The sequence below is a fragment of the Vulpes vulpes genome, chromosome 2 (genome assembly GCF_048418805.1).
Source record: "Vulpes vulpes isolate BD-2025 chromosome 2, VulVul3, whole genome shotgun sequence".
Taxonomy (NCBI): Eukaryota; Metazoa; Chordata; class Mammalia; order Carnivora; family Canidae; genus Vulpes; species Vulpes vulpes.
In genome coordinates, this window is record NC_132781.1 from 104,193,856 (window position 1) to 104,220,191 (window position 26,336).

Below are 26,336 nucleotides of genomic sequence, written 5' to 3' on the forward strand. Positions count from 1 at the left end.
AGCGCAGAAAATTCTTTATAGTATAAGACTATCTGGAGTATCACATCCCTTTGCCCCACCTAACCCTCATATGTTGACAATGAAAACCATCCCTAATATAAACATATTACCCAGGTAGAGAACCAATGCTAGACATAAGCAGAGCTACAATACAGTAGAAAAAGTAGAAAAGATCTGAAGCTTGACAGACCTCATCCTGAAAGGGAATTTTAACGCTTCCTGATCAGTTATGTTATTCCAATACTTTGAGAATTGTCCCAGGGACATAGAGAACTTCAACAACATTAATTCTAGTTTGTTCTTCTATCAAATTACTTTTACAACTTTAGCTTTCAAATTATTTTAGACTAGAATGATCTGACCTCTAAACTGTCACTTTACATACTCTAAAAAATGCTTTACAACTTAACCTTTCAAGGATTTACATTTATCTATATTGTGTAGTGGTGAAAGGCTAAACGTGTACAAACAGCTTTTATAGGTCTTAGTATAGGGTAGTACCCAGCAGGCACACACTAAAAGATACAGGAATTTAAATCTTAATTTTTTTTTCAATTAACAGATAATAAAAACCTTCCTTGAATACAGAGAAGAGTCTAATGTAGAGGATGCCTTTCAAAAGCATAAAAGCAAGAGACTAACTTGAAGAGAACTCTAACATAAAATAGGAAAGCAATCAGAACCGAAGCAAATAATTGTATATTCTATGACATATTGAAAAGATAGATTTGATCTATAATACAGTTTATATAAAACACAGTCTACACAAGGGCAAAAAGGGTGAAACACTGAGCACAAATATCAAATTCTTGACTTTGAGCTTGTAAAGTAGGTGTTTTTCGTGAGATGACTGATGAAACATGAATTCAGTATACAAATGATGTTATCTGGCTATATAAGGAACAAGTTCAACAAAGGGTTCCAGAAGGGGAGGTGGGTGGGATGATGGGGTAACTGGGTGACGAACATTAAGGAGGGCACATGATGTGATGAGGACTGGATGTTTATATGTTGGCAATCTGAATTTAGATTAAAACAAAACAAGTTCATGATTCCAAAAGACTTCAGCAGAAAAGTAGGTAAATTAAACTTCTACATACTACATACTGAGGATTAATAAAAAGATAAGTTACTACATACTTAAATTCAGTATGAGGATATTTTGAGTTTCCTAGACCATATAACACTAAGGCATATTTCTGTCAAGCAAAATACAATGTAATATGATACATGGGAGAGAAAGGAAGCACTCAAAACTTCAATATCAAATTGGCATGTCTTGATTCATGATTTTAACTTTCAAATAACTGTTCATTATAGACACTTAAGAATGTGACACAGATAAGTGAGAAATAAACATAAGATTGGGAGTAAAAGGGATCCCTGGGTGGCGCAGCGGTTTGGCGCCTGCCTTTGGCCCAGGGCGCGATCCTGAAGACCCGGGATCAAATCCCACGTCGGGCTCCCGGTGCATATGGAGCCTGCTTCTCCCTCTGCCTGTGTCTCTGCCTCTCTCTCTCTCTGTGACTATCATAAAAAAAAAAAAAAAAAAGATTGGGAGTAAAAACCTGACTTTGAATTTTGCTTATGCTACTACTTTTGGAAGTCACATTAAAATCTCAGGGCTTTAGTTTCCCTATCTGTGAAACCATCTCTATAGTCACGAGGATTCTATAGGTCCTAGCCATAAAATACATTGTGTTTTAAAAATTGTAGTAAAATACAAAAGTAAAATCACTGTCTAGGGCAAGTAAAGATGAAAAAATGAAGTTGAATCAGAACCCTACCCTAGTCAAGGACTTGGCTCCTGCTACTATCCCCCCTTTTCCCTGAATCATCATCTAAATTTCCTGCCTTAAAATGGATCATTCTCTTCGGGATACACAGAATTTATAATACAGTCCACCGATGAAAAAAGAAAATTCCTTTCAAACAACCAGTAAAAGAAAGACTCCACTTAAACAGTGGCAAAAGGACAAAATATCTCATAAGAAACTTTACCAAAAATATTCAAGACTTGTAAGAAGAAAATTTCACAACACTACTAAAAGATACAAAGATATGTTCTATTCTTGGATAAGAAGATTTAATATCATAAAGACAATTAATTTAAAACTAAGCCAATTTAAAAGAAAACAATTTTGTTTTTAGACTAGTCAAGCCAATCCCAAAGTTTATCTGGGGAAGTAGAAAGGGTAAGGAGTATTTAGAAAAACTCTTAGGAGGACAAAAAAGAGGAAATTTAGCCCTGTCAAATACTGAAATGTATTCTAAGGCTTTAATAATTGAAACCATGTGGTAGCAGCACATGTATACACATGTACAAATAGGACAAAAGATAAAGTTCAAAAAATACACTGGTCATACATAGTGGGAGTGTCATACATAAAGGCAGTATTTCAAATCAGAAAGGAAAAAGATGTACTATTCAGTAAACATCACTGGAATTTTGGGTAGCCAAACAGAAAAGAATAAAGCTAGAACCATACCTCATATTACATAAGAGGATATTCCAAAAAGAGCAAAGATTTAAATGTAAAAAAATGTAACCACAGATACAGAGACTTTGGAAGACAGTTTGGCAGTTTCTCACAAAGCTAATCAGTCTTCCAAACCATGATCCTAGGTATTTACCCAACTGAGTTGAAAGCCTATGTCCCCACAGAAAAAAACCTATACATGAACGTATTTCATAGCAGCTTTATTCAGTTACCAAAAACTGGAAGGAATCTAGATGTCCTTCAATAGGTGAATGTAAAAACGATATATAGAACATCCATATAATGGAGTATTATTCAGAAATAAAAAGAAATGAGCTATCAAGCCACGGAAGGACACAGATGAAGCTTAGATGCATTTTGCTAAGTAAAACAAGCTAGTCTGAAAAGCCTACATATTATATGATCTTGATTATACATTTTGATAAAGGCAACATTAAAGAAGCAGTTAAAAAATATACTGTCAGAAGTGAAGAGGAAGAGAGGAGAGGAATGAATAGGTGGAGCATAAAACATTTTTAAGATGGTGAAGCTATTCTGTGTGATATTTTAATGATACAGATCATTAAAGATTTGTCAAAATCCATAAAAATGTACTAAAATGAGCTGTAATGGAAACAATGGACTTCAGTTAATAATATCAATATTGGCTCATTACTTATAACACATGTACTATACAATGAAGGTGTTAATAATAGGGGCAGCTGTATGTGAAGAGTAGGGGGGATATATAGATTTCTTTATACTGTCTGCTCCATTTTCCTGTAAATCTAAAACTGTATTCAAAAACCAGTCAATTATGAAATTAAAAAATGAAACCATAAAGAAAAATGAGTTAATTCCACCAGAATGAGTTAATTCCACTAAAATTCTGCAAACCATAAGACTGATAAATTTACCTACATAAAGAATTAAAACTTCTAAATGGAAAAAGAACAAAGTAAAAAGAATAATGCAATATATATATGTGTGTGTGTTTGCGTGTGTATACACACAGACACACACAACTCAAACTATAGACAAGATATGCCCCTACTGTATCAAAGACTTCTAGAAATGAAAGGATATATACAGTTCACAGAAAAGGAAATGTAAAAATCTCTTGAACATAAAAAATTATGTTTAATTTTGCAAAGGATAAAGTGAGCCTTTTAATTAATGTAAAACTAACACATGATGAGCCCAGGGTGATGTAGGAAAAGTGCTGAATTACTATACATCTGAAATTAATATAACATATACATCTGAAATTAATATAACACTGTATGCTAACTAACTGGAATTAAAGTAAACAAACAAAGACTGAGGCACCTGGGTGGTGTAGTCAGTTAAGCGGCCAACTCTTGATTTTGGCTCGGGTTGTGATCTCATGGCTATGGGATTAAGCCCCAAGTCTAGCTCCATGCTCTACATAGAGTCTGCTTAAGATTCTCTCTCCCTCTGCCCCTCTCTCTCCCTGGACATGTGCATGCTCACACTCTCGCTCTCGCGCACGCTCTCTCTCTCCTTCTCTCAAATAAATAAATAAATAAATCTTTAAAGCACAAAAAACAGAAATAAAGACTATCCCACCTCAAGCCTCTTCCCTTTATGGACTGGGGTCAAAAACAAGCCCCAACCACTTCTTCCTAGGCCTCCAAGGATCCATCCATAAAGGTCAGAAGGAAGTCTTAGACACCCTACTTTCTCTACTATCCAATAATTGAGAATTTGAGAATACATGCCTATAATACCTGTTTACACCAGTCCCTACAAGAAGCTCCCAGACTAGCCTTTCCATCATTAAACAGTTCTACATGTGTATTACTTTCTCCCTTTTGAAACTTCTCCACTGTGTCCTCTAGAATTTACAGTCCAATGTCAACAAAAGCTCCAATCCTCAGTCCTTTTGCTTTACAGAAATCTGGCTCTCCAGGGAGGATACTATTCCCACTATAATAGATCAGTACAAGATAAGGGTCTTCTTTGCTTCCATTACTACTTCCTATTCATTCTCCCTCCCTCTTTCCTAACAGTCCAGCTCTCTTCAGGTGGGACTATCTTCTAACTGCACTTATTTAAAAAAAAAAAAAAACAACTCACGTGGGGTGCCTGCATTGCTCAGTCAAGTGCCCAACTCTTGTTTTTGGCTCAAATCAGGATTTCCAAGTTGTGGAATCCAGTATCTCTTTGGGCTCTGGGCTGGGCATGGAATTTGCCTGACATTCTCCCTCCTCTCTCTCTAAAAAAAAAACAAAAAAAAGTCCTCAATTACCCCTTCATCCCTCAAGGATTTTAACTCCTAGCTCATTGCCACTCTCTCCAACACTACCTCTGTTTTAATTCTCTCAGAGATGTTGATTAATTACTACATGAGTGATGTTCCCAACATCTTGGCTTTTTAACTTCTATCACACTTTATTAACTGCCCTGGTCACATCCTAGACCACGCCATTACCAGGAAGTGAAAACTCTCTATAATCTCAATTTCAACCATTCCAACTATGACTTCGATTTTCCTAACTCACTCACTCTTATATTCAACTCTCATTTAGGGCAACTCACCTCTGTTCTCGCTACTCTGCATCTTTGAAGTTCTTAGCACCAACCATTTTCTCTCTTGTAGGATTCACTTAGGTATTATTTCCTCTGCCTGGGACCTCTGCTTTCAGCTCTTGGATTCTTCTCAACTTTAAAATCATAAATGTTATCCTTTCACACTGGGCCTTCCTCAAAAAATCTAAGTAGGTCTCCCCTTTTATTCTCCACTAAAGCACTATCTTGGCTTGTTATATGTCTACCTATTTATTTCTACCTTCCACTAGCAGACTGTCACCACAGCTGATGACAAAGGCTTTGTTGTTTTATTTACCACTGCATACACAAAGCATGATACCCAGCTAGTACTCACTGTTTTGTCATATAAAAGAAAAAATGACTGATGCAGAGAGAATGAAACCAACTAAAAATAAGTCCACAATGTAAAGTAAAAAAGACATGAAAACCAAGATCACACTTTACAAAAAATCCTTTAATTTTATTCCTCTTGGGATTTCCCCTAATTTAAATTATATTTAATCCTAAATATGAATTATATTCCATTTGTAAACTGGAAAAACCTATAGTACCTAGGGCTGTGATAATTATATAAAATGTTTTTAAAGAACTTAAACAAGACTTGACAAATAATAAGCCATCAGTAAATGATGGCTATTATTCTTAAAAGAGCACTTGGAAGACTCTGAAAATTAAAGCTTATAACTTGAAGATACGATTATCATACTATATATTGGAAGAAATGTGTTCCTCTATGTAATTGAAGATGTCTGGGTCAGAGACTACTTTTCCCTTTAAAAAAATCTGAAAATACTACATCAACCTTCAGGTGAAAAACAGAAATAGTCACAGCCCAGGTCTAAGACAAGGCAATACAGACAAAATGAAAAGTATTTTTAGCAAACTCTTTTCCAAAGGCTTATATTTGTATTCTTCACAAAATGTCAGTAATGACTATATATCCTTCTAATTCTATAGGAATAAATCAAAGATTTATCATCTAAATAATCCCTTAACCAAGTTATATCTTGTTTTCCACATTCAGTCAACTCTATCTCTGCCCAAAGCTAAGCAAAGACAGTTCAGATACAAAGTAACAATACAAATTAATCTGGATGTCAATTACAGAATTTTAATTTTAACTTGTATAGTGGATAATCAACACCTTTATTCAACACATTTATTTTTCATGTGAGAATATAAACAAATGATTTAGAACAAATAAAAGCTATTCATTATGTGAAGACATGCTAAAGAAAACTGCTACCATCATTCTCAAACTTCTCCTGATTCTAAACAAACAGACTTTTCAGTCTATCATATGACCTCATTGGTTAGGCATTTTTCAGTACTTACTCATACACTGGAACTGTACCCTAAAAATCATGTGAATGTCCTAGGAAGTCAGAAAAAATTTTCAAAATGTTCTTTAAAGTTTTAAGTCTAGCATATTCAAACATTTCATTGCTTAAAAAATAACCTCTATAACCTATATGAAACAAACAGTAATTACAACTACTAGGTTTCCTGAGACTGATATAATTATTTGCGATTATTAAATAATTTGTTAATCTTTTTTTTTAGGATTTTATTTATTATTCATGAGAGAGAGAGAGGGGGAGAGAGAGAGAGAGAGAGAGAGGCAGAGACACAGACAGAAGAGAAGCAGGCTCCATGCAGGAAGCCGGATGTGGGACTCGATTCTGCTCGATTCTGGGACTCTAGGATCACGCCCTGGGCCGAAGGCAGGCGCCAAACCGCTGAGCCACACAGGGATCCCCAATAATTATTTTAAAGTGTGGTAATATTCTACATGCCACTAATTAAAACCTGATGTTAAACTACAAAATGATTTCTGTATGTTGTCAATTTAACAACCAATGTATTGCTAACAGACATTAAAAGAAATGTATTTCTAAGGCTATCAGGATATATTAATGAATTAACTAATTACAAATGTGGAATCATGTATACAATATGCTTATTATATATCAATGGAAAATAAACTCATATTCCTGTAAAGAAACAATGAAAAGATACAAAAGCAAGAAAAGCAGCTACCTATATAGGATGGAGGAGAAAAAGAGATAGGAGTTAGTCTTATCCATGTTCATCTTTTCAAGTTGTTTTAATTTTTGAGCCATGTAAATATAAATCTATTGTTAAATCAAAAAAGTACATATTTTACATAAACATAAGTATTTCCTGAAATCAACAAATACATTCACACTTATGTATAGTTTAAAGAAGAGAACAGTAAAATTTTTAAAAGAGAAAGAATATAAGGAACATTTTTCAAAACAATGGAAGCCATGTTTCTGGGTCACAGTTCTGACTAAATAAAATTTCACAATAATGGCTTTTTCTTTCCTTAAAAACTTGAGAATATTTTCCAAACTACAACAACTCTAAACTAGATGATGCTTACAAAAAAAAAAGGAGGAGGAGGAGGAGGAGGAAGGGGAGCGGGAGGAGGAAAAGACCAAAAGGATCTGGGGTGGAGGGGGGGGGAAGAAAGACCTGACAAAAGTTATTTTATTTCTGCACTAAATAATTCCACAATATACTGATGGTTATAAATAATTTTGATAAAAATATCAAAGCTTATAAAGAAAAGCTTTTCCTAAAGTTCCCTCTATAATCCCCAAATCCATCCTCTTAAATAAATCTGTATATTTTATAAAATTAAATTAAAACCAGGGGATCCCTGGGTGGCTCAGCAGTTTAGTGCCTGCCTTCGGCCCGGGGTGTGATCGTGGAGTCCCAGGATCAAGTCCCGCATCGGGCTCCCTGTGTGGAGGCTGCTTCTTCCACTGCCTGAGTCTCTGCCTCTCTCTCGGTGTCTCTCATGAATGAATAAATAAAATCTTTAAAAAAAAACAAACAAATAAACCCCCAAATGGTAATGCTTTTTTAAAAAATCTAGACTGCTGCATAGTACACAACTAACCTTATGAAATGCATTCCAATCCATAATTTTCCATACTTCAGCCCACCCTATCTAAATTTGTTTCAGGAAAATACACAACACATGCGTATGGTTTCAGGAACACCTCTCTCAAACCAATGACATTTCTCAGTCTTAACTAAAGCACACTGGGTACCTCGAATATCTTGCTGACAACCTACAGTGATATTCAATAGTTTTATGCTACCTTCAGGAACCCATAACTAAATATATGTATGTAGGTTCCTAGGTAACATAAACCAGATCTCCACAAGTTCTCCATATACACTAATTACAAAATGATTTCAAAGATTAAAAACAAACTCTAAGTGGTTCTAATTGGTTACCAGGTGCTGGCAGGGAAGTGATGAGGAGTTGTCTAATAAGAGTTTTAGCTGGGGTTGATTAAAAGTACTAGAAATGGGTAGTGGTGATAATCCCACAACAATGTGACTGTACTGAATGTCACAAACATGCCACAAAATGGATAAATCCTAAATTTTATGTTATATATATTTTACCACAATAAAAAGAAATAAGCAAACAAAAGAAATACTACAAACACCATCATAAGTATCCCATATGGGCAGCCTGGGTGGCTCACAGGTTTAGCGCCACCTTCGGCCCAGGATATGATCCTGGAGACCTGGGACCAGGTCCCACGTTGGATTCCCTGCATGGAGTCTGCTTCTCCCTCTGCCTGTGTCTCTGCACAGTCTGTGTGTCTTTCATGAATAAATAAATAAAATAAGATTAAAAAAAAAAAGTATCCCATAGTTTACTGCTCACTTGAAAAGCACCTTAATAATCTTACTACTACTAAGTTGATTTGAAAATATCTTTTTTTTTAAAGATTTATTTATTTATTCATAAGAGTCACAGAGAGAGAGAGAGAGCGTGCGCGAGAGAGAGACAGGCAGAGACATGGGCAGAGGGAGAAGCAGGCTCCTCACAGGGAGCCCAATGCTGGACTGGATCCCGGATCCTGGGATCATGGCCTGAGCCGAAGGCAGGTGCCCAACCGCTGAGCCACCCAGGCATCCCGATTTGAGAATATCTTACACAATTGTGTAACACCACTTATCCTTAGGCATGTAGATGCAACACTTAGGGCTCACAATAATTTTAGGGGCCCATAAAAATAAAAATTTATTTTAAGAGAAAAAGAAAAAATGAACTTTTGGGGCAAAGAGAATGTCTGGGTGTATAATAATATAGTTGTTTTTGTAATAATGCAGTTATAAAATAGTTTTATTAATTTTCATGGAAAAAGGGACCCATGAAGGCAAAAGCGTCGAGGGCTAGTGAAAATGAACATGGCCTTAATGGGTTCCATTTCCTATTATGAAATTATCAAGGTACAAGAAAGTGAAAACACAACTAGATATGTATATAAAACATTATTCTCTAAGAGAAATCATAAAATTTAAGGGTGACATTTTTTAAAAGCTCAGCAATATTAGAATAGCGTCTCAATTATTATTTAATCCTTTTCAAATAATTCTTTATTAACAGGAGCTATGAAAAGAGATTGTATTTATATAAATAAATGTTTGCAAATTAATGAAGATTTAAAGGAACTAGAGCACAATAAATGTTAAGGGAAGAAAAAAATAAGTAGAAAGAAAAAAGGAAGAGAAGGAAAGAGGAAAGGAAAAAATATTATTTAAAAGGAGAAACAGAACTACATCTCATTATTTAAATCAGCAAAGTTGAAAATACTTCCTAATTCAGACTTAGCATTATGTCAATTAAAACGCCCAAAAGATAACGGAAATATTAAGGAACATATTGACAGGAAGTATACTGTCTAAAATAAATTTGAAAAAAATGATCATGTATCTAAACCTACTGATACTAGATGAAAAAGAGACAAATTAGGGGGGGAGGGGCAGTGCCTAGATGGAAGTCAGTTAAGCGTCTGACTCTTGGTTTCAGCTCAGGTCTGATCTCGGGGTAGTGAGATCAGCCCCATGTTAGGCTCCACATCCAGTAAAGAGTTGCTTCGGTTTCTCTTTCCCTCTTTCTCTCCCCTCCTCTGACAATGACCCCCCCCCCCCGCCGCCAATTAATAAATAAATCTTAAAAAATGGGAAAACTTTTTTTTAAAGCTACAAATTAAGACATTTTAAATATATGAGGTCAATATGGATGGACCTTGAGGGCACTATACTAAGTGAAATAAGTCAGAGAAAGACAAATACTGTATGATCTCTCACTAATACGTGGCATCTAATAAAACTGAACTCAGAAATAGAGAGTGGGTTGATGGTTGGCAGAGGTGGGTGTGAGGTGAAGTGGTAAAAAGAGGCAAAAGGTAGAAACTTCCAGTTTTAAGTAAGTTCTGGAATATAACATACAGCAAGGAGAGTATAGTTATAATGCTTTATTGGAACTTTAAAGCTGCTAAGAGAGTAGGCCTTAAAAGTTCTCATCATAAGAAAAAAAAGGAAAAGAATAAATAGTAGCAAAAAAACTGTTAACATGAAGAAAAACAAACTGAAGGAAAAAAAACAAAACTGAAGGAGCCTGAGATGTCCTTAAATAGATGAATGTATAAAGATGTGATATATATATATATATACACATACACACACACACACACACACACACACACACAATGGAATATTACTCAGCCATCAGAAAGGATGAATACCTACCATTTAGATCGACACGAATGGAACTGGAGGGTATTATGCTGATTGAAACAAGTCAATCAGAGAAAGATGATTATCACATGGTTTCACTCATATGTGGAATATAAGAAATAGTGAAAGGGACAATAATGGAACGGAGGGAAACTGAGTGGGGAAAAATCAGAGAGGAAGACAAACCAGGAGAGACTCCTAACCCTGAGAAACAACCAAAGGGTTGTAGATGTGGAGCTGGGGGGGGGGGGGGGGGGGGGGATGAGGTATTAAGGAGCACACATGATGTGATGAGCACTGGGCATTATAGTATATGCTGGCAAAATGAATTTTAAAAAAAAAAGAAAGAAAAAAAAAGAACTACTCATCTCTTTATCTTCATTGTACATTATGCAGAATTTCAGATAAATTATAAATTTTTTAAATGGAAAAATACGGACTATTTCTAGTAATGAAAAGCAGTTTATCTTTGTATTTCAAGCAACAAACCAAATTATTTAAAAAGTATCTACCAATGTAAAGATGAGAAGAAAACCGACAGAGTGAAGAGGGGAGGCACTTAGTAACTGGAATGCTAGATAAATGTTTTATCTCCAAATTATACTGGGATGGAATTAGGTTGATACCTAATCCTTAACAGACAAATTGTCACAAAATTGAACTTCAATCAAAAAGAGGTTAAGTTGCACCCATTTAACCATGTGCCAGATACTACTATAAACATTTTACATTTGTTAACTAATCTCACACTGACAATAAGCACCTTGTGAAGAAGCCACTATTTTTATTCTTACATAGCAAACCAGGAAGGTAAGATACTTACCCAGTGTGACATGGCAGAGCGGTCAGAGCCAGAATATGAACCCAGACAGTCTCACTTCAAAGTCCATGCTCTTAACCACTAAACTATCTGCTTCTTTCCTCTACACAACAAAAATTCATGGACCTTTTCATTCTATAAATCTAAGTCTATCAGACAGATATAAACTATGATAACACAAAACAAGACACAAAAAAGAATGATTTCCTCTACACAACAAAAATTCATGGACCTTTTCATTCTATAAATCTAAGTCTATCAGACAGACATAAACTATGATAACACAAAACAAGACACAAAAAAGAATGATTTTGATAGACTGCTTTGAGGATTCACAGGACCATAATATGATTTGCAATAAAGAGGATAAAGAAAGGTTTGTGGAAGAAACGAAGTGTATATTGGGCCTCGAAGGATATGAGACAGAGAGACAGAAAATGAGAGAATCAAATACTTCATACTAAAGGAATACAATGACCAAAAGCCTTAAACTAAGGTAGAAAAGCACAGGCAGCTGAAAAGCTTGACTTGAAAAAAACAGTACTTAGAGGAAAAACAAATGGAAAATAAATGAGTCAGAGGCCTAGAGAGAGGTCAGACAACTCACTGCAGAAGGTAGGGGAATGACATGGTCAGAGCTGTTATGGGGCAATTAGATATAAGAAGTAGACAGAAATGAAATGGAAATGGAAAGAAATGTCAGAAGGTTAATTCACTAGTCTAGGCATGAAAAGGAATGTCTCAAGTGGGACCAACAGCAATAGAGAAAAAGGAATAGATATACAGCACACAGTAGCTACTCAAATTCCAATTAAATAAAGGAACTAACAGGGTCAGAAACAAAGACTAGGTACACTAAAATGTAAAGACAAGAAAGCAGATGGAAAAGGCCACATTTGGAGGCCACAGTCTGAGGAACCTAATGAAGGCTGTATGTTACAGGCCAGAAAAGAGCTTGACTGAAGGGTCAGAAAGACCATAAAGACAAACTGCCCTGCCTGTGTTCAAGAAGTTAATTGAGGAGACTTTATAATAATATCAACATTCTGTGAGATATTTTGGAGGCAGATTGATAGAATTCAGCAACAATATTAATGTGGAAGTGACTCTGAGGTATTAAGTGCAAATGAATTAATCTTGTCATTAACAGAGATCTACATGGTAAGATGAAAGCTTACATAGTATGATGTCCAGAAATAATGATGTGTCCACAAGACTAGTGCTAGGATGAGAAAAACCAGGGCCGAAAATATAGATGCCACCCATATAAAGATACAAAGAAATTGCAAGATTTAAAAAAATGTACTGGCAAAGAAAAAGTATTAGAAAAAAAAAAATGGATCTAAGAAAGTTTAAGAAACTGCGTATATTTAGAAGGGAAGGAAGGAGAGCCAAAAAAGCATCATCAGATGGTTAAGATTAGCAACACAAGAGTCAAGTAAAGGGGCACCCAGCTGACTCAGTTGGTGAAGCATTCAACTCTTGATCTCAGGGTTATGAGTTCAAGCCCATGTTGTATGTAGATATTGCTTAAAAATAAAATCTTAAAAAAAAAAAAAAAGAATCAAGTATAAGACAGCAGTGCTAACATTTTTCACAGCAAAGTACATAAATAAGATTTTTGTGGCACAAAGGGGTAAATGAGGCTGCTAATAACCAGGTGTTATTAGCCCAGGAATTAAGATATATTAGTCTGTATACCAGTTAATCCACTCACTGTATTAAAAGCTCTGTATTAACAAAAAAGGCTTTACGCCAAAAAGTTTAAGATTATACTGTCCTAAAACTGTCTATACACTGATTAGGTAGGTGGGATATTCCAGATATGACAGTGAAGAAAAGAACTGAAAAATAACTGCGAAACTTAAGAAATCACTTACCTGAAAAAACACTATTATTTTAAAAGCGAAAAAAGCTAGGCTTCAAGAAGCAACTATGTTTAATTAAAATATCAACATTGTTACCAGTCATGTTACCCTAATTGGTTGTAAAGGATAACTTAAATGGGTAATTCCTCAAATCTTGCTAGCAAAAACATTGCCTTCTTAAATTAAATTATAATTGTAATATGCTTTGCCTTCTAATTCTCATTTTATTCCCGTTAATAAAGAGAACATATATTTCTGAAACTTTGCAACACTTACCCAGTGCGAGATTGACCGACTTTATCACAAATATCCAAAATGAGGCCCCAATCCTCAGCAGTATTCATCTCACTGGTTGCTTTCTCTGTGTTTATGAAAAGAAATTGCAGGAACATTATTTTTAAAAATCTTTAAGAGGTAAATGACCACATTCAAATGACCAAATTGTGATATCATCAAATATCAACTAGAAATCAGAACAGCTGCCAGCAGTCTGTTTAATGAGATGGTCAAGTACATTCTCAAAAGAGGGTAGGGTCACATTTACTCTCTATTACAATAATATTCCCCATTCACACTTCAGTTGCTTGTTATTTAACATAAGAAATAGGCCAGGAATTTAAGAAACAAAACAAATGAACATTGGGGAAGGGAAGGAAAAGTTAAAAAAGATGAAAATAAAGAGAAAAAAACTGTAAGAGACTTAACTATAGGAAAGAAACTAAGGGTTGCTGGTGGAGAAGATGGTAGTGAAGGGCATTCAGGAGGGCATTTGATGTTAATGAGCACTGGGTGTTATATGAAACCGATGAACCACTAAATTTTACCCCTGAAATTAATAATACACTATGTTAAATAAATTGATTTTAATTAAAATTTGAAAAAGTAAAAAGATCTTTAAAAAGAGAAGAAACAGGCCATTGATGGGAGAGCTGGGTGGCTCAGTTGGTTAAGCACCTGGCTCTTGATTTCAGCTCAGGTGTTGATCTCAGGGTCTAAGACTGAGCCCCACATCTGACTCCACGCTCAGTATGGAATCTACCTGTCTCTCTCCGTTTCTCCCCTGTCCCCCTGGGCTCTGCTCGCACGTTCTCTCTCTCTCTCTCTCTCTCTCACAAATACATAAATAAAATCGTAAAAAAGAAAAACAAATAGACCATTGATACTTATTTATAAAACAACAAAAAAACTACATACAGATCTATCCCTTTCCCCATGAAGAAAGACTAAAATAAGAAATAGTTTCATCATCAAAAACTTCTTACCTTTACTTGCCAGTGAAGAAACTAAGTACAAATCTTTAGCAAAAAGTTTCAGGTAATTAAATGAATTATATAATTTTGTCGATTTTTGTATCTGACATGGGGAAGGAAGAAAATGAACAAAAGAAACCAAGCTTTAACTGAGGATTTCCCATTAAATGAAAATGACAAATTTAGAGATATCACAGATTGAGCTCAATCATCTTATTAGGCTCCCTCTCTTAATTAAAGTAAAAAGTTCTGGGGGATCCTTGGGTAGCTCAGCAGTTTGGTGCCTGCCTTTGGCCCAGGGCACGATCCTGGAGTTCCAGGATCGAGTCCCACGTCGAGCTCCCAGCATGGAGCCTGCTTCTCCCTCTGCCTGTGTCTCTGCCTCTCTCTCTCTGTATGTCTATCATAAATAAATATTTTTTAAAAAAATGTTTTTAAGGCAAACACACAAGGACAACATTAGAAGCAATAACAGCAACAGTATCTCAAAAACTATGTAACAATATAGATAATGGTTACCTACTCAAAAGACCTAAAAAACATGCATCATATACCAACCAGCAATAACAAAAAAAGCTTAAGAACCAGCTTGTTTTATACCACTAAATTCTCAGAAAAGTCAAGTACTGGTTGCAGAAGGAAATGCCTGCAGTTGACAGTGGAGAAGAAAGAGGATTTAGAATGGAATAATGCTACAAAGTGTAGGTAGGTATCTATTTTGCCTTCCTTAATCAAGAACTCTGGTAACCACCTCTCCCCAACCTCCTGAGCAAATGAGTGAAGATTTGCTTTCTGGAGATAAAGCATAGCTGAGACATAAGTACCAAAAATAAGTAATTATTTCCAGTTTCCAATACAGCATTTAAGGAACTTGGAAATGACCACTCTATCCAACCAAGTAAAGAACTGAAAAATAAACTCTTCTGAGATCCCTCAGAAGTGAAGTCACAGGCCAAATGCTGTCCCCAAAATCAGAGACACAGACAGATGGATACACAGAATAACAATTTAATAGAGCAGAAACCCAGAAGCAGAAATATCACCAGGAACCAGTATCACAGATCTAAGCTGTAACAGACAAATTTCCTGGAGGCTAAGTGTGCACAATTCTGAAGGCTAAAATCCAAAAGGGTACAGACACAGAGGATTTCCCACATTTTTATAAATTTTATTCTCAGGAGCTCTCCCAGGATCTCAAGATAAATATCAGAGAAAATTTTCCATTTTTTAGCAGGATGAGGGGGACAATAACCATTGTGAGATACACCAGAGCCTTCTTTCCTGAACAAGGACTACTTGTTAATTATTTTAACCAGTACCTAACCAACCAGGGTTTTAACCAGAGATTAACCCACCTACAGTTAGGGAAAAGTCCCAACACCAGCCTCCCACGTGGAAGAAAGGGAATATCCAACTTCAGCCCATCTAGCCATCCTTCCTCACCCAAAAGAGGAATAAACTGAGAAGCAGGGAGAAATTCACATCCCAGGGGCAGAAGGTCACTTTAAAAGACTGAGACCTAATCACAAGACTACAGAACATATCTTACCTAATTCCTTACTATTACGCTATTAAAGGATGGTGTTCTTTCTTTTTTGGGAGATTGGGGGTATGTTGTTTCCTTTATCTAGGACATCATGTCTAGCTTTCAGCAAACCACACTATAAGGCAAAAAACAGTCTGAAGAGTAAGTATCAGAACCAGATTCACACATGACAGGAATGGAGTTATCAGACCAGGAATTTTTAAAGCTATGATTAATATGCTAAAGCTCTAATGGAAAAAAGAGTCAAAATACAAGAACAGATAAAGAATGTAAGCCCAAAAATGGAAATTCTAAAAAAGAATAAAAAATACTAGAGATCAAAACTGGTATAACAAAAATGAATGCCTGTGATGGACTCATCAGCAGATGGAACACAGCTAAAGAATCTCTGGACTTGAGCATATGTCAATCGTAACTTCCAAAACTGAAGAGCAAAGGGGAAAAAATGACTAGAAGAAAAAAAAAACTAAAATAGATTATCCAAGAACTGTGGGAAACCATAAAAAGTAAAACAAGCATAATTGAAAAAGCACAGGAGAAACAGAATACTTGAAGCAAAAACAACTCAACATTTCCCCAAACTGATGTAAGACATCAAACTACAGGTCCAGGAAACGCCAAGCATAACAATTATCAAAAAAGCTACACCTAGGTAAATCATTTTTAAATTGCAAGAAAATGAATGATGGAAGAAAAAAATGGAAAAAGAAGTCAGCAGAAAAAAAAAAAACCTTACTTATATAGGAATAAACGTAAGAATTACATCTGACTGAATGGATAAAGAAGATGTGGTATATGTAGACAATGGAATATTACTCAGCCATTAGAAACAACAAATACCCACCATTTGCTTCAAGGTGGATGGAACTGGAGGGTATTATGCTGAGTGAAGTAAGTCAATCGGAGAAGGACAAACATTATACGGTTTCATTCATACGGGGAATATAAAAAATAGTGAAAGGGAATAAAGGGGAAAGGAGAAAAAATGGGTGGGAAATATCAGAGAGAGAGAGACAGAACATGAGAGACTCTTAACTCTGGGAAATGAACAAGGGGTGGTGGAAGAGGAAGTGGGCAGGGGGTTGGGGTGACTGGGTGACAGGCACTGGGGAGTGGGAGGGACTTGACGGGATGAGCACTGGATGTTATGCTATATGTCGGCAAATTGAACTCTAAATAAATAAATAAATAAATAAATAAATAAATAAATATCTTTTATTTAAAAAAAAATAATTATATCTGACATCTCAGAAACCATGCAATCAAGGAGGAAATGGAGTGAAATAGTGTTGAGAAAAAATAACCATCAACCTATTATATATCCTGTGAAATTAGTTTTCAAAAGGAAAGGAGAAATAAAGACTTTCTCAAACAAAAAACCATTGACTTTGCAATAAAAAGTTTTAAAAAAGTCTCTATCTATGAAGATAGAGGAAAAAATCGAGATATACGGTATGTACATGTGTTTCCATTTATGTAAAATAAATGACAGCAAGGATATCAGGAACAAGAGAGAGGAACTGGCAATATTTGTTATTTATTTCACTTGCCTGCACTACACAGTGCACTTCACACTACCACAGTCAAGTGCTATAATGTTATTTCAAAGTGGATTTGGACTACTTTTAAATGTACACTATAAACTCTAGGGCAACCACTGAAAATAACAAAAACGTAAGTATAATTGATGTGCTACAAAAGAAAAAAACTAAATCATATGAAATGCTCCATTAAAATCATGAAAGGCAGAAAAAAAAAAGAATGGAAGAAAAAACAGGAACAAAGAACACAGGCTACAACTAGAAAACTGTAACAGATATGGTAGGTATTAATCTAACAATATCAATAATCACTTTAAATGTTAATGGTCTAAATACATTATCAGAGTGATCAAACAAACTCCAATTATACATTGCCTACAAGAAGCCCACTTTAAATACAAAGACACATGCACATTAAAAGTAAAGAGATGGAGAAAGATAAAGCATGCCAACACCAATTAAAATAAAGTGGGAGTAGCTATATTAATTTCAGACAGAGCAGATTTTGGAGCAAGTTATCAGGGATAGAGCATTACATAAAATAAAGGGATTAGTTCTACAAAAAGACATAATAATCCTTAAAATGTAAATGCCTAACTACAGAATGTCAAAATAACAGTGTCAAAAACCAATAGAACTATAAAGATAGATGAAGCCACCGTTCTAGTTGGAGAGTTCAACATCCCTCTATCAGAAACGGACAGATGCAGAAGGCAGAAAATCATTAAGGACATAGTTGAACTCCACACCATCAACTATATATAATTGGCATCTATAGACTACTTTATCCAACAAATGCAGAAGACACATTCTTCTCAAGCTCACATGAAATACCAAATATGTTGCATGGCCATAAAACACACCATAACAAATGCAGAAGACTAGAAATCTTATAATATCTGTTCACAGACCACAATGGAATTAAACAAAAATCATTAACAAAAAAATAGCTGGAAAAATCACAAAACGTGGTGATTAAGTAACATACTTCTAAATAATACATGAGTCAAGGAAGGAAGCTCAAGAGAATTTTTAAATATTTTGAACTAAACAAAAATGAGAGTACAACATACAATAATTTGTAGGACAGGGACCCCTGGGTGGTTCATTTGGCTAATTGTCTCAGCACAGATCTCAATCTATGTGTTATGTGTTTAAACCCCATGTTGGGCTCCACACTGGGCCTACTTAAAAAAAAGAAAAGAAAAGAAAGTAGGATATAATTGAAATCAGTGCTTGAGAAGTTTATAGCTTTGAATGCCTACATTAGAAAAGAAAATCTAAAGTCACTAACATAAACTTCTGCTTTAGAAAACCAGAAGAACAACAACAAAAAAAAACAACCAGAAGAACAAATTAAATCCAAAGTAAGCAGATGAAAAGAATTACAGCAGAAATCAATGAAATTGAAAAAAGAAAATAAAGAAAAATCAATACAATCAAAAGTTGGTTCTCTGAAAATACCAATAAAATTGACAGTTGAAAAATAAAAAAGAGGGACTCCTAGTTGAGTGGTTGAACATCGCTCAAGGCATGGTCCCAGAGTAACAGGATCAAGTCCCACATCGGGCTCCCCTGGAGGAGCCTGCTTCTCCCTCTGCCTGTGTTTCTGCCTCTCTCTGTGTCACTGATGAATAAATATTTTTTTAAAAAGATAAATTACTAATATCTGAAAGAGAGGATGTCACTATAGATTTCATGTATATTAAAAGGATATTATATGAACATTACTATGGCTCAATAAAGTTGGGGGATCATGGGAACCACCAAATTATGGCCAATCAATAAGCACAGGACAGGGATGCCTGGGTGGCTCAGTGGTTGAGTGTCTGCTTTCACCTTAGGGTGTGATCCCGGGGTCCTGAGATCAAGTCCCGTATGGGGCTTCTTGTGGTGAGCCTGCATCTCCTTTTGCCTGTCTCTGCCTCTCTCTCTCTCTCTCTCTCTCTCTCTCTCATGAATAAATAAAATAAAATCTTTAAAAAAAAAAAAAAGGCAGCACAAGGACATATTCTGGACTTTGGCATCTGAAGTGAAGAGTGAGGACAGTCTTGTGGGACTGAGTCCTCAACCTGTGGGGGCTCTGACACTATTTCTAGGTAGATAGTGTCAGAACTGAGTTACATTTGTGGGACACTGGTCAATGTCCTCTGAGAATTAGAGAACTGCTCAGTAGTGTTGGAAAAACACCCATAAGAATTATGAACTCTATGCCCACAAATTTTATTAGATAAAATGATCAATTCCTTGAAAGACACATCTGCCAAAATACACACACAAAAATAGACAATCTGAAGAAGGCTGTATCTATTAAAGAAATTGAAGCAATAATTAATAACCTTCCAAAACAGACAGCATAAGGCACAGAGAGGTTAATAGTAATTTCTACCAAACATTTAAGGAAGAAATTATACCAATTATCTGCAATATCATCTAGAAGACAAAAGCAGAAAATACTTCATTCTATGAGAGCAATATTACCCTAGTACCCAAACCATACAAAGACATTATTAGGAAAGAACACTACAGACCACTATCTCTCATGAACACAGATGCAAAAATCCTTAAGAAAGTATTAGTAAATCAAATTCAACAATATGTAAAGAGAATTCTACATCACAACCAAATGGGATTTATCCCAGGTATGCAATGCTGGCTCAGTATTCAAAAGTCAATAAATTTAATCCAGCTAATCAACACTAAAGAAGAAAAATCACATGATCTCATCAATAAAAGCATCTGACAAAGTCCAACGACTCATGATAAAAATTCTCAGCAAAACAGGGATAACAGGGAACCTCAATTTGATAAAGAACATCTACAAAATAGCTATAGCTAATATATTTAATGGTGAGAAACTAGTAGAAGCTTTACCTAAGATGAGAAACAAGGCATGGATGTCTTCTCTCACCATACCTTTTCATCAGCATACTGGAAATCTTAGCTAATACAAAAGGACAAGAAAAAGATATAAAAGGTATACAGATTTGAAAGGAAGAAATAAACTTATTTTTCCTTACAGACATGTTCATCTACGTAGAAAATCCAAAAATATCCACAAATGGAACTAAAAAATGAGAGGCGCCCGGATGGCTCCATCGGTTAAGCCTTCGATTCCTGTTTTTGACTCAGGCCACAGTCCCAGGGGCTGGAGATCAGCATCCCCTCCCCTCTAAGCTGTTGGGCTCCCTGCTCAGCAGGGAGTCTGCTTGCCCCCTTCCTGCTCCTTCCCCCTTGCCCCCTCTCTGAAATAAATAAATCTTTAAAAAAAATTATTTTGGCAAAATTGTAGGATACAAAAGTCAGAGGCTTTCCTAATATAAGCAACAAACAGATGTAATTTTAAATTAAAAACACAATACCATTTATATTAGCACTCAAAATACTTAAGCATAAATCTACAAAATACATACAAGATCCATATGAGGAAAACTATGAAACTCCAATGAAAGAAATCAAAGAAATAAATGGAAAGATGTTCCATGTTCATGGATGTCTACAGCAGCTTTCTTCATAATTGCCAAAACTTGGAAGCAAACATGATGTCCTTCAGTAGGTGAGGATAAACTAAGGTACATCAAAACAACAAAATATTATTCAGTGCTAACAAAACCCTAATAAGCCATGAAAAGACACGGACAAAGTTTAGAGGCATATTACTAAGGACAAGAAGCCAATCTGAAAAAGTAGATAATACATATTTCCAACCATATATCATTCTAGAAAAGGGAAAATTATAGACAGTTAAAAAAAAAAAATCAGTGGTTGCCAGGGGCTGGAGCAAGGAAGGGCAAGACGAACAGGGAGCACAGAGGTTTGCCACACAGAGAAACTACTCCGATGAGACACCAAGAGTGATGCTAATGTAAGCTATGGACTTTGGGTGATGATGACAATGGGGATATGTGGGTTCATAAGATTTTAACAAACATACCTCTCTAGTACAGGATGCTGATATTTGGGGAGGCTGAACATATGTGGGAGCAGGAGGGATATAGGAAATCTCTATATTTTCTGCTTAATTTTTCTGTGAATCTAAAGCTACTCTAAAAGTCTATTATTTAAAAATTAATAAAGGAAGCAGCAACTGCGTGAATGCTCATACCTGCTGCACTGAAGAGTTAACATAGAGGCCTGTTATACTTTAAGAGGCCTGTTTATGCATTTCCTGGTGTATAGGAACTTGAATATAGGGAGAGCTCTCACCATCCTCAGAAACGAGAAGACTGGCTCCCTAGGTCTAAACTGACTGTAAGACAGTATGGTTTATTCTGAATATCCGCTTTCCTTCCGGGAGTCTGGAGTTTGGGTACGTGCCAAGCAGAGTATGCCTACAAGATCAGCTCCGAATAAAAACCCCAAGCACTGAGTCTAATGAATGGTACTTCCAGACTTCACCATGTGTCCTTTCACTTTGCTGATGGCACTTTGGATCCTTTCACTATAATAAATCATAACTGTAACTGTAACTATATGCTGAGTATTGTGAGTCCTGGTGAATCCTGGAACTGGAAAGGTAGGAGGGTAGTCTTGAGGTCTCCTACACCCCCATCAAATACCTGCCCTCTCAGAAATTATTCTGTTCTACCCCCTCACATTCATCCATACCCTCAGAGAAATTACAAAACTCTTCTCTGGGGATTCCAGGTCAGTCCAAGAGGAAACAGCTAAAAATACTCAAGATAGGGACACAGAGGGATAGAGAGAGATTCCACAGTAAATGGCATACCATATCACTTATAATGAAGTTCAGTCAGTAAGGCCTAACCACATGATCACAGCTTCCAAAGAGCTTTCTATTTCTCTAATATTAAGCTTGGGAAGACAACCACGGATTAGCAGCTGAGAAAGTCTTCTAATATGCAAGATAAAGGAAAAAAACAAAACAGGCAAATATGGCAAAAAAGAAAACAGAATAAGGTAAATTAGAAAAAACAAGAGCCTATGCGGAGAGGAAAAAAAACTTCAAAAGAAATCGTTATTATCTTCTGAAACAAAAGCTACACAGAAGCAGAAGGTAACCTGTCTTGACTGGAACACCGTGACTCAAAGAACAGATATGCTGAAAGACAGCATCACCGTGATTCCCACTAACATTTTCCTTTTTTTTTTTTTTTAACCTGAGATGGGTTGGGAGTAGGAGGCCTGATCTATACCAATATTCCTACCTGTAAGGGGCTGGTCTTGGTGAGGACACTGAAATTCCTGCTCCTTACTTTCCCTCAAAGTCCTGTTCCCTGGTTCAATAGACAATAATACTCATTTCCCCATTCTAGAATCTACTACGGAGAGCTGGAGATTTAAAGCACAAAATAGCAAGCAGCCAATTCTGTCCAACCTCTTTGTAGGCTTACAATTCCTGATCCATAGCACAGCCCCAAGGGATAGAGAAACACCTACTGGTTAGTCACTGCCACTAGGGAATTAGATTAAGTATCTAATAAGGTGGTAGTGGGTGATAACCAATGAGTAGTAGGTACCTGTGCTTAGTCATCCTACCATCTTCCAATAGAGATTTTAACAAAAGCAGGTAATTCACACGAATTCCTTGTATAAGAATACAAATATCCAAGAGATCTGAGATCCTGGAAAGGTGACTTATTTGCAGAAAGTAATAAAATCTGGATATTCAACAAAATGGAATAAGTTTCTAATCTACGCCAGGCCCCATCTGAAGTACTTAGACTTTAAATAAAGAAATGAAACCAGCAGATAGAGATCTAAATAGACAACAGAAAAAGTGTCACAGAAAAAAATGGAAAGCCTGAAGTAAGCTGGAAAAAAAAAAAAAAGGTAAAGACCTGGGTGGAGAGAAAGGAACACTCAGGAAAGGCTTCTTGATATACTTAAAAACTAAGAGAACAAAAAAAAATAAAAAAAATAAAAAAAAAACTAAGAGAACAGGATTAATAATACACTTGTGTCTCTACTTAAGTACAAATATACAGTATATATAGTATAATAAAGAATAAAGTTATGAAAACAGAAGAGAAGTATAACAAAGAATCTAGGCTGGCTACAACAAAGACTACTTTGTGAAAAGTTGGAACCACTCAGAAACCTAAAATATAAGATGAGGTATTTGTATTAGCTCAAGAAACAGCCAAGTTTCCAATAAGAAATTATCTGATCAGAACTGGACTTTCGGGGGGGGGGGGGGGCGGGGAGAATCAACTGCCCATATGTGAAAACAGTTTGCATGAGGGAAAAGCAACAAACATAATGAGAAACTAACACTACTCTAGAAACTAAACAGGTTACTTATAAAGCAAATGTTGAGATGCTGTTGATTTTGTTCAGGGTGTAGTGTATGCCAAAAGGATAACTGAATCAAACTTCCCTGTCACTTTTCAAGCTCCCATAAAAGACTAAATCCCTTAAAAATAATAACAATTTGAACTTTCGGCAATTCTTTCAATATTCATCTTCTCAGCCTAAGAACTCAATAAATATTAAACCCACTCAGGTAATTACAGTATGAACCCATAAAACTCACAGGAACACATATACCTTTAATGGTATCTACTTCAATGATTTTCAAACTTTACTTTTCAGTGCACAAGTCTCTACAATGCAACTGTGATGCTACCTATCTGGAGCTGGTACTATGCACTGGCTAAGGGCAGAGAACTCCACAAGTTTCCCCACTTCAGGCATAGGCAACAAGCTCTAGAGTTCCCAGGTCATATGCACTTCTGACCAACTGGCTACAAAATCAGGGATTCCCAATATCCCTTTCAGGTTCATTAATTCACTGTAACAACTCACAATACTCAGAAAAGCATTATGATTACAGTTTTATTACAAAAGATACACATCTGAACCAATCAATGAAGTGTGGGACTAAGGCCTGGGACAATCCCAAAGCCAAAGCTTCTATGCCCTCAGGATGCATGATCCTCCTGGCACACCAATGTGTATCACCAAGAAGGCTCAACCAAGTTTTGGTGTCCAGAGTTTTCATTGGCATTTCAGTACATGAAGTATTATCAGCCACCTCCTGGAACTCAATCTCCAGGCCTCCTACCCTTCTCTGGAGGTCTGGCTAATATCATATGACTCAAAGTCTCAACCATCTAATCACAAGGCTAAGTCTTTCTGGAGTGACCAGCTTCCATGCTGAGTCATCTCATTAGCATAAACTAAAATACTGTCCTAGGAGCCCTTCCTAAATAGGATGCTCCTATCATCACTCAAGAAATTCTAAAGATTTAGAGGGTCCCTCTCAGGAAACAGGGACAAAAACCAGTGACACACTTTATTATTCATTACTCTCTTTTATAAGAAAATTTTACCTTCAAAGAAACTCAATATGTAAACCAATCCAAGTGGAACTGCTCTGGGGAGTCCCAACCTCATAGATCCCAACCTTTAGGAAGCCAAAGAATATTGAGTGAATCACCTGATCAATATTCTCTGGTCTAACATTTACTTCATCTTAGAAAAGGAAAGTAAGTCATCACTTTGATCTGATAGTGTATTTAAATAATTAATCATCATCCTTACTGACTGGTAGCCAAGCAGGCTTCTTAAAAACAATGCATTTTTGTAAAAGAAAACACTTAAATTTTAAAACTTATCGCCTTATTTAAAAATACAATAGCTAAGCTATTTAAGTCTTAACTTACTAAGTCAATTGTTGACCAGAAATGATATGCTTATGTCGATCAAATATAAATGGCTTATTACCAAAGCAAAGTATGATCTCACAGTTCTTGAGTTAAGGTGTACCTACTGAACAGGTGAACAAGGTGAACAGTCATGAACTACCTTCTTTGTTCTCTGATACATAAACAAGATCAGAATCTGACTCAAAGTTACATAAATCAGAAATGCAACCCATTTCCAAACTCTGAAACTATTCAGATTATTTATTGATGCTGGCTCAAGATCAACAATAGCAGTAGCACAGTTCTTCTCAGTTACAAAAAAACAAATACATTTTAAATTGGAAGAATAAAAACTATTAGTAACAATTCAACATGGTTTTGTGAGTAGCAAAGTCAAAACTATTTTCTAAGACAGAAAGAGGGTTTGTAGGGAAGGTAAAAGTGCCAAGCAAAAAAAAAAAAAAAAAAAAAAGGGACTTGCTTCTTAAAGAATTGAAAGCTTCCTAATGATTTCATTTTATCCTCAGATTATCCTTACTCTGATGCAAAGTTCATTTTATTGCACTTCACTCTATTGCACTTTGCAGATACTGCGTTTTTGTTTTTGTTTTTTTTACAAATTGAAGGTTTGTGGCAACCTTGCTTTGCGCAAGTCTTCGGCACCATTTTTCCATGTGTCACATTTTGATAATTTTTGCAATATTTCAAACTTTTTCATTATTATATTTGGTATAGTGATCTGTGATCAGTGATTATGATTTGCTAAAACTGGGATGATGGGGAGCATTTTTTAGCAATAAAGTATTTTTTAATTAAGGTGTGTGCATTGTTAAACAGGATGCTATTGCATACTCAATAAAATACAGTATGGTACAAAGGTAACTTTTATATACACGGGAAATAACAAAACTCACCTGACTCACTTTATTGAGATGTTCACTTTATTATAGTGTTCTGTAACCCAGCCCACAATACCTTCAAGGTATGCCTGTATACAAAGACCAGTAATCTTTTTTTTTAAGATTGTATTTATTCATTCATGACAGAGAGAGAGAGGCAGAGACACAGGCAGA

The 26,336-nt window shown here is 35.8% G+C and overlaps 1 protein-coding gene across 3 annotated transcripts in view; it reads right to left on the reverse strand.

Moving 5' to 3' along the window:
- Positions 1 to 26,336, reverse strand: part of STAM (signal transducing adaptor molecule) — a 79,597-nt gene that overhangs the window by 42,554 nt on the left and 10,707 nt on the right. The window contains exons 2-3 of one of the 3 annotated variants that reach the window (XM_072749424.1): positions 13,593 to 13,677; positions 4,581 to 4,719 (exon numbers count right to left, since the gene is read on the reverse strand). The exons of 1 other annotated variant lie outside the window; for it this stretch is intronic. Coding sequence is in view for 1 of the 2 variants with exons in the window: in XM_026015916.2 (XP_025871701.1) it covers positions 13,593 to 13,677 (85 nt within the window). In the remaining variant the exon portion in view is untranslated. The remainder of the gene's footprint in view (positions 1 to 4,580; positions 4,720 to 13,592; positions 13,678 to 26,336) is intronic. One more of the 3 variants, XM_026015916.2, reaches the window with a different exon arrangement.